This window comes from Acanthisitta chloris, unplaced genomic scaffold (genome assembly GCF_000695815.1).
Source record: "Acanthisitta chloris isolate BGI_N310 unplaced genomic scaffold, ASM69581v1 scaffold2522, whole genome shotgun sequence".
NCBI lineage: Eukaryota > Metazoa > Chordata > Aves > Passeriformes > Acanthisittidae > Acanthisitta > Acanthisitta chloris.
The window spans coordinates 17,403-27,167 of NW_008658608.1; the positions used below are offsets into that span (position 1 = coordinate 17,403).

At 48.0% G+C, this 9,765-nt stretch overlaps 1 protein-coding gene across 2 annotated transcripts in view; it reads left to right on the plus strand.

Annotated features, from left to right (window-relative positions):
- Positions 1 to 6,395: 6,395 nt before the first annotated feature.
- Positions 6,396 to 9,765, plus strand: part of TRIM29 (tripartite motif containing 29) — a 23,896-nt gene continuing 20,526 nt past the window's right edge. For both annotated transcript variants that reach the window (XM_009085152.1, XM_009085153.1), the window contains exon 1: positions 6,396 to 7,250. In XM_009085152.1, coding sequence (XP_009083400.1) covers positions 6,396 to 7,250 — 855 coding nt within the window. The remainder of the gene's footprint in view (positions 7,251 to 9,765) is intronic.

Below are 9,765 nucleotides of genomic sequence, written 5' to 3' on the forward strand. Positions count from 1 at the left end.
TTCCCATTTCCAGGCAGCAGAGAATCAGTCCTCACAGAGAAGTACACAAAGAGATTCTGAGGGCTGGAGAGCCACTCTAGCACCTGCAGCTCAGCACTAACTCTTTCCATGGAAGGAGTACAAGGTGCTGCAGCTCTCCAGATCTCCAGACATTCAGTTCTGCCAGCTGCAGAATAAATACAGGCTAAACAAACACTAAATTAACCATAAATAAACCTGAATGCTGTATTAGACATTCACAACCCTCCAAACCATGAGATTATATAAACCATCAATTCCACCTAAATACTCTCTTTCTCCTGGAGTATTCTTTGTTCCCAAAGATCCCTGAGCACTTTAGATGATGATAAACAAGCTGAAGCAGAAGAGAATCACAATCTCCTCAGTTTGCATGTGGAACAAGCCATGAAATCACACCACCACAGCCACTGAGGCTGAGATCTGCCACCAGCCAAGGAGCCAAAAGAGAATATGACACAGTACAAGAGATGGGAAGAGATGCCCAATGCTCCTTGCCAATCCAGCTACTAAGGAATATTCCTTCCCACTCCCAAATGTGGAGATTGTGCTGAGCAGACACCTGAGAGGTGCAACCAACTCCACCCAACCTCCCCAGCTCACCTTGGGCCAATCTCCAATAGCCTGAAAAGAAGGTGGAAAAGAAAACAAAAACTGGAAAGCAATGACACAGAAACCAAGTTAATCATCAAAGTGTGGGGTGGGAAATCCTTCCTGGTCTCTACATCCAGCAGAAGCCTGGAAACACAGGCACAATTACTGAGTTAACCCCACTGGGAAAGTGGTGCAACAAGCCCTGGAAGCACATTGAAGGCAAGCAGAGGAGTCTGCACAGTTATGCAACGTGTTGATGACTGCAGCAAGCTCATCCTGACTCCAGCTTGGATCCTGGTGGCCAAGACTGTTAGAAAGGCCAACCCTGTCCTTTGCTCCTGTGATGCTCTTTCTAGCCTGTGCTTTTTAAGGGGTAAATTTACCCTATTTGATGTGACAGGAGGATTATGCTGTAGTTGGGGCAGCCACAGCCTCCCTAGGCAACCTGTGCCAGCGTCTCATTACCCTCATAGGGAAAAAACTTCTTCCTAAGGAAGCTCCCGAGGAGGAAAACCTTCCCTCAAAGAGCTGGATCCTCCTGGTTGAGTCTTCCTTCCCTCCATCCCCTACTCCACAACACACAGCTGATGATACCATGGAGACAGTGAGCTTATATTGCCACAAATACCTTTAGTTTATGCCATATCAATTGAGTGTATCCCATAGAAATTCAGCATGGAGAAGAGAAGACTCCAGGGAGACCTCACTGGGGCCTTCCAGTACTTTAAGGGGCTTAGAAAGGGAAGGAGAGAAACTTTTTATATGGGCTGATAATGACAGGACAAGGGGAAATGGTTTCAAATGGAAGGAGGGAATGGTTAGATTAGATATTAGGGAGAAATTCTTCCCTGTGAGGTGCTGAGGCACTGGCACAGGTTGAGCAGAGCAGCTGTGGCTGCTCCATCCCTGGGAATGTTCCAGGCCAGGTTGGATGGGGCTTGGAGCAACCTGGGCTGGTGGAAGGTGTCCCTGCCCATGGCAGGGGATGGAAATAGATGATCTTTAAGGTCCTTCCAACTCAAACCAGCCTATGCTTTTATGAAATCACAGCTCAGAGCATCTCTAGATGTGCTTTAAGAAACCAGTGCTGGTTTTTACCCTGTGCCCTCCCAGCCAGGAGAGCTCTGCTGGTCTCCCTGGCTGTGCTGCTGACTGACTCTGATACCTGTGAGAGGAGCACTGAACTCGTTCTGCCTGCTCTGCTGTCACACACTGGGAGCTGCTTAATGCATGGGCATTGCTCAATGGTCTCTACATGCCTGGCAGATTGATTTCTGTGCTCTCCTGCAGCAGAAACAGCCTGGATGCATCTCAGTGGGACATTTTTCTGAGCTCTGAGGTTATTCACCTGTAGAGGTGGAAGAAGTGAGAAGGGCCTGGAAAGCTGTGAGATGTGCAGGGCAGTGTGGATTAGTGGGCAGAGCACAGAGAGGCAATTAGCAGGCAGGTTCCCCACTCCTAGTTTGGTTGGAGTTGTTGTGAGAACTGGGGCTAGTGAATCATGGGCTGGTTGAGCTAATTCCCCATGACTTCATCACTCATTGGGGTTTGAAATTCAACTCTGGAGCCTGGCTAAAGGAGTGCCCTGGGGTTGGCTTAACTGTTTCTAGTCTAGTTGGAAATTCACCCCATTTTTTTTCACTTTTCCATCCTGGGGAAATTTGCTTTTTAGGTATCTATTCATGGAGATTACTGTACAGCACATTGCACTGTGCAAACACTTTGTTCTAAGCAATAAAACACCCAAAGTTTTCTGCTACAATGTGAAAAATGGGGTTCAAAACAAGAAGAGAAGCATCACAGAATGGTAAATATTAAACACTAATAAAATCAGGGGTTTAGAAGGGTCACAACAACCATGATAAATAAGAGGATGAGCAAGGAAAAAGGCTGCAGAGTCATTTTGGGGGGGTGGTGGGGAAAAAGGTCATTTTGCTGCAAAATCAACCAGTTCCACAGTCCATGCCTCAGTTTCCCTAATTGCCACGTGGGGTTAGCAACCCAGACCTATTTTGCAAAGGTGTTGTCAGGATTCATTTGCGAAGCTTTGAAAAGCTGTGTGAGCTGGTGAGATGAAAGGCCCTGCAGATGCCAGGGGTGGGTGTGTGCTCTGAGTCAGAGGCACAGCCAGGGCTGTGTGTGATGGCCCTGACGCACAGCACTGCACACAGACACTTGTCCTCTGCAGGGAACATGGGGAGAGTTGGGGCAGAAATCACTCCTGATGCCTACCCAAGTGTGAAGTCATGCTAGAGAAATCAGGAGCCACCCTCTGGGAGGTGCAGGCCTAGAGACATCCTGGCTGCACTCACTGGGCTTTGGCTGCTAAATTGCCTCAAAGATGTGTGTGCAGAAAGGGTGAGATCCCACCTGGAACACTGGGTACAGTTCTGGTGTGCTCAGCATGAGAAGGACATGGAAGTGTTGGAGCAAGGTCAGAGGAGGCCACGAAGTTGATAAGAGGAGTGGAGCATGGAGACAGGCTGAGAAAGTTGGGGCTGTTCAGCCTGGAGAAGAGAAGGTTGTGTGGAGAACTTAGAGCACCTTCCAGGAGCTGAAGGAGCTCCAGGGAAGCTGCAGAGGGATCTGTGTTAGGAACTGCAAGGACAGGACAAGGAGTAATAGGTTCAAACTGAAAAAGGGGAAATTTCAGTTAGATATTGTGAAGAAATTCATCCCTGTGAGGGTGGTGGGACACTGGCACAGGTTGCCCAGAGAGGCTGCAGATGCCCCAACTCTGGCAGTGTTCAAAGACAACTTGGATAAGGCTTGGAGCAACCTGCTCTGGTGGAAGGTGTCCCTGCCCAGGGCAGGTGGTGGAATAAGATGATCTTTAAGGTCCTTCCAACCCAAACCATTCCATGATCCTAAATATTCTAACTTTGGTATGGAATTGGAGCACAAGTTTTCTAACAGAGTTCCCTTTAACTAACACACTCCCCTTTAACTCCCATTCTCCTCCTGTGAGCCCCAGGCAGAACCAGCCAGCACTGGCACCAAGACAACCATGTGCACCCCAAGTTTCAGCCAGGTGTGACCAGCATTTATCCCAGGAGAGGCCAGGAATAACAAGAGAGAGGAGGGCCCCATCTGCAGACAACTTTTTGGCAGGCAAAAGCCACGTTGACATGGGATGAGGTGCAGAGAGATGCTGGGGGAAAGAGGAGGCTTGGCAAAGCAGCAGCCCCAGGATGAGCTGCAGCAGAGGTGATGCCCTTGAGCTCTCTCTGGCCACATGTGGCCCTGCCATGGTTGCACAGGGATTTGCAAGCAGGATGTGCCCAAAGCACTTAGGCTAAGCACTTGGGATGCTGCAAGGCTGAACTGAGGCTCAAAGGGGATCAGTGAAAGTGGCATTATGCAGAGGTGAGTGGTGACAGCAGGGAATGTTCCTGAATCACACCTGAGCAACATCCTTCCCTTCCTGCAGGCTCCAGGGAGGCTCAGGCCAGGCTAGAAGCAAACAGCTTCTGCTAGGAATTAGTTTTTCTAGAATCCAGTGGTGCAGCACTGACACAGGTTATCCAGAGAGGCTGTGACTGCCCCAGACCTGGGAGTGTTCCAGGCCAGGCTGGATGGAGCTCTGAGCTACCTGTGCTAGTAGAAGATATCCCTGCCCATGGAACAAGAAGATCTTTAAGTTCCTTTCCAAGCCAAACCATTCTGTGACTCTGATTTACTCTGGCTTTGCATCAGTAAAACCAACATCAAAAAATTCACTCCTGAATCTTTTACACCTACTCCAAAATCTTACCAAACCAACCAACCCAAGGCCACCTTCTTCCACGTTAGATCTCTACCTAGAGATGTGTTTTGCTGCTTAAGCATTAATGTTGGCTTGGAAAAGCTCTGCTGAGCCTCCTCTGTACACGTGAGAACAAGCACCTCCACCCTGCAGCCTGTTTAATTACCTGGAGATGTACAGGACTGTTGATGCTCTAGAGAACAGCTCAGCCCAGAGAGCCAAGGGGGAAAGAAATACATAGATGTCAGTCAGTTTTTCCTTCAATAAAATGGGGTTTGAAGAAATAGCATTGCCCATTCCTAGGCCACAGAGTGACTTGTGACCCAAACACTTTGCTGCTAGTGGCAAGAAATATCCATTAGAAATGACTGCAAAAGGCTCAACCTTTCCCTGCAACTATTAGCCAATAAATACCATATCCTGAACCATTTCTCAGGGAGACAGAGCCATAATGACATCCAGGCAGCAAGAGGGGATGGATCTATGTACCAGAGAGCCCAGAAAAAGACAATTCACTTCCCTTTTCTCTCCTTTGGCCCAGACAAAGTCCTTAGAAACCTTATCTGTAAGACTTGCTCCTCTTTCCTTCTGTCAGATCCAGAATCTACACTGTTCCTGCTCTGGGCTCCCTCTGTTTCCCCCACACCTCAAAAACACCTTTAAAATGCAGACTTGGATTTTTTTCCTCCACTACATAAACCCCTTCCAACAGGGGTTTCATTAGGGATTGTAATGAGATATTATTACAGCTAAAAATTCCATTCTGCAGCAACAACTCCATTGGATTCTGTGAGAATTAAATCAAGCACAAAGCTTTGGATTCATTTCCATCCTGGGCATTAATCTCAGGGAATTCTCACTGAAATCAGAGCATCATCTGTGCTAAAGTGATATGATATGAGTGGAAGATCAACCACCTTCTTTGGAAGTTGCTGGAATTTACTAGTGCTTATAAACAGTTCAGAGATCTGTGATTCCAACAAGCTCAACATTGCCCTGGAAGATATCTAGTGGAGATAAATCTGTTTGCAAATCCTTCTCAGTTCTCTTTTCTTACAAGGAATATTTTGGCCATGTAGCTGCAAAATAGCTTCTCTTCCAGGTCCTGGCAGGTTCCTCTGAGCTCTCCACACAACCTTCTCTTCTCCAGACCTACACCTGAACCCTTATCTCAGAGCACCCAATGGGGATTTATCCTCTTGGTCATACTTTGGAGCTTGCATGGCTTGTGGACAAAACAGGACTAGCCAATGGTGCTGTTAGGTCATAAGTTGGACTTGATGATCTCAGAGGTCTTTTCCTATCTGATTGATCCTGGGATTCTGTGAATGTTTCCTCCAGACCAGCTGTATCCTGATTCCTATTGCCAGGTCTAGATGGATGGACCCATCAGCACATCCAAATCAAGATAATAGTCTTTTAAACCCAGTATTAACCCTAAGTTTCCCCTCCTTCCTGAAGCCAGCAAGCCCTGAGGGGAGCCCAGCTGAAGAATGCTTTATTCTAGGCGTTCATTTTAATTACCACCCTAATTATTTTGGTGCATGGCTCTGACCCAGTTAGCAAACCCAGCTCGTGGTCTCTCCCAGCCATCAATGTGAGCAGGTAACCTCAGCTCCTGGCAACAAGGGGCAAAATTATTTTTGACCCAAGCTGCCCAACTGGTTGCTACATCTTAATGAAAATGCTTTTTTTCCAAAAGCCATTTCTATGTATATAAACAGCCCTTCCTCCCCAACCTGGTTAGACAAGAATGTTCCTGGGTGTGGACTGCCTTGTATAATTAACTGCACAGCTGTAGCTTCTGATCCCTCCACGTCTGCTGCTTCCTTTCTCCCCTCCATCTACCCAGCCTAATCCAGGAGTTCTCCCTCCTCCTTGCAGAGCTCCAGGTGCGTCATTTGGGCTGAAAAGTTTCCTGCATTCCACAGTGATTCCTTGCTGAGACAACCACCAGGCAGACGTTTCCCACTTTGGAGAGGGTTGGGAGGAACTGGAGGAGCAAGCGAGCAGCGAAGCCATTCGCCCTGGTTAGACCATGGAAACAGGGAGTGCAGCAAGGACAAATGGGACCACTGGCAAAGCAGAGGAAGTGAAGAGCCCAACTACTCCTAAAAAGGAAGAAGAGGCAAAGAAGACCACAAGCCCTGGCGGAGGTGAGAAAGAAGCTATAAAGGGCACGGGCGGTGCTGCGTTGGAGACAGGGCAAATCAAGAGCTCCCTCTTCTCTGGGAGTGACTGGAAGAGGCCCATCATTCAGTTTGTGGAGTCATCCGATGAGAAGAGGTCAACCTACTTCAGCATGGATTCTGCAGACTCCAAGAAGATGCAATATGCCAGTGGACAGATAGCAGACCTGAGGAGACCAGCCCTCTCCTTCCCAGAGAAAGGAGACCTCAGGAAGTCCCTCTTCTCCTTGGATTCCAAAAAGAGCTTCCTGCCTAGTGATGGGGAAGGGAGGAAGTCCTTGTTCTCTGGGGGGCAGATGGGGGACCTGAAGAAATCTTCTCTTCCCTTGGTGGAGACAGGAGACCTGAGAAGACCCTTCAACAAGCCTGACAGAGCAGCTGGCTCACGGCCCAGGGTGAAGCTGGAGGATGTTCTGTGTGATTCCTGCATCGATAACAAGCAAAAGGCTGTCAAGTCCTGCTTGGTGTGTCAGGCTTCCTTCTGTGAGCTGCACCTCAAACCTCACCTGGAGGGAGCAGCTTTCCGGGACCACCAGCTCCTGGATCCCATCAGGGACTTTGAAGCAAGAAAATGTCCTGTGCATGGCAAGACCATGGAGCTGTTCTGTCAGACAGACCAGATGTGCATCTGCTACCTCTGCATGTTCCAAGAGCACAAGAACCACAGCACAGTGACAGTGGAGATCGAGAAAGCAGGAAAAGAGGTAATGCTGTTTTTATTACATCTGCCCATCAGATCTCAATATTCCACCACAGCTTTGGCTCTCCAGCCTGGAATTTCTCCTCAAACCATGCCTGAGATGCAGGCATGGATGCAGGGGTGGTGGTTGGGAAGTGTTTAGTGCAGAATTGCTGTTTTCTGGCTGCTGCTGCTGTGGGATTGTTCTCCTAATGGTTGGTTACAGTGCTGGTGTGGTGCCACACATTGGATTTGGAGGGGGTGGAGAACCTGATTTCCACTTTTGCTTGCACCCCTGACTCTCAGCAGAAGCTCTACATGTGAAATTTTAAACAGGCTCAAGTTTGATGGTGTTTGTGTAGTGTTACTCACAGAAAGGTGAAGCATCTCTGAGGTTCAGGACCTGCAGAACAGAGGTGGTCAGAGCAGTGGCTGCTAAAGGTCCCAGTAGGTGCTAGGATGGTGTTGGAAATTGCCATCTCAGCTTCCCAGAGTGAGATGAAGGGTTTTTTTATCTTCTATTTTGTTCTGGCTATAATAGTGTCAAGCCACACCTATGGGAAGAGCCTTTTGAAGCTTAGATGAAGAAAAAAACCCAAACCTGGTGCAAGCACAAAACATAATCACGTCCCCTCAAGTGTTACTACAATAGGGTGGAGGGGATGGACATGTAAGGAGATGTGGAACAGTGCTCACTAATGAAATGTCTTTCACCTTTGTTTGCTTTCTGGGTGGGTGGATGATGATTCCACTAGCTGTAGGACAGAGCAGGGTCTCACCACAGTTTGCACAGCCCCAGAGTAAAAGCATATCCTGGTTTAGAAAGTTTCTAAGCAGCCAGGCCAGGAGAGAGGAGAGAAAGGAGAGCTGTGAAATGATAAGGTAAACCAGTTTGCCTCCAGTCACACAGTCAGTCCATGGCAGAAACTGCAAGGGCACTAAGACTGCTCAATCCTATTGCTAGGTAAAGCCCAAGCTGTGATGTGGTGAACAGGCAAATACAAGTCCCTGCTGGTAGAAATTCTGCACTTACCCTTAGTCGGAAGAGGAGTTTAACTCTAAGGTGCTAGGGAGATTTAGCTACCTCAGAAGGCTGAAAGAGCATCTTAGGTAGAGCTTATCTGTCTTCCTGTTTGGTCTTAACCATGTCATCTCCTACTTGCAGCCTTGCTGAAAGCAGACAAAGCTTCTTCCATGGCTCAGCCAGTCTTACATTCCTGCAGGGCTTGCCAGCCTGCTGTTGGCTCCATAATTGCTGCTTCTTGTGGTTTTGATGTCAGCTCTGAACATCACATAGTCCTAACTCTGGTGGAGCCTTGTCTAGTGTCTGCCAGAGTGTCCAAACCCTCTGAGCTGTTCCCACTGCAATGAGGTTAACAGTTGCTTCCTGAGGAAGCAAAGCTAGGCAGATCCTTCTTCCTGGGGCTGGATGAACCTACAACACCTTGTATTTAAAGAGACAACTGTAGCTGGGCAGAGAAGACTTTACCTAAGATAGAAATGATGTTTAATTTCTCCCTCAGAGTCCTTGTGCCACTTGGGTTAGCTCCATGCTTTAGCTCCTGCACTGTCCTGTGCTGATTCTGCTGCTGCCAAGCCTAAAGGATTTAGAGCTTTATCAATCTGAATCATACACATGTGCAAGTTTCTCTTGCCAACGAGTCTGCTCATGTTGGAACTTGAGCGAGTGTTCGCTCAGACAAAGCCAATTAACACGAAAGCTGTTGCTTACAAATGTTTATGCCTAGCCCTGATTTATTCACCAGAGGTGGAGCCTTAGCAAGAACCACAAGGAGGAATGAACATTTCCAAGCCCCTCGTGTGTATCACCTATTCTTGCCGAGTCTGGCAAACCAGGCAAGTTGGAATGTGACCATGAATTGGAAGAGTGGCTGAGTGAGGCTGATGCTGATGGATTTTGGGGATGAAGTGAGCAAAAAAACCCACTCAGGGCATCCCTGTCCTACCTCTTTTTCACACTTGGCATCCAAGCAGCTCCAGGGTACCTTTAATACCTGCAAATTTGCTATCTGTCCCATTGGACTCATGGCCAGAATACATAGAATCATAGACTTTTAGGGGTTGGACTGGACCTTAAACTCATCCAGTTGCCCTGGGCAGGGACACCTCCCACCAGGGCAGGTTGCTCAAGGCTTTATCCAGCCTGGAATGAGCACTGCCAGGGTTGGGGCATCCACTATTTCCCTGGGCAACCTGTGCCAGTGTCTCACCAACAACTGTATCCAGACAAACTCTTTTACCAGTGTCACTTGGCAAGGAATAACTGGTTTATCTGCAAAGATTTCCTAGTCTCTGGCTTGAATGTGACTCCAGGGGTTCCAGGAGAAGTGATGTGTGTGCTCTATGTTGTGCTGGACTTAGGCCTGACTGAGTGCTTAGCAATTTGGTGGCACAAAACAGGCACAGAATGAGGAGTAATATGCCTAGTTTAGATACATCTGTCCCTTTTGTACTGCAGAATTAATGCAGGTTTCAGTCCCTTTCATCAGTCTATCTTTGCCTATCAAGCCTGTAGGGAA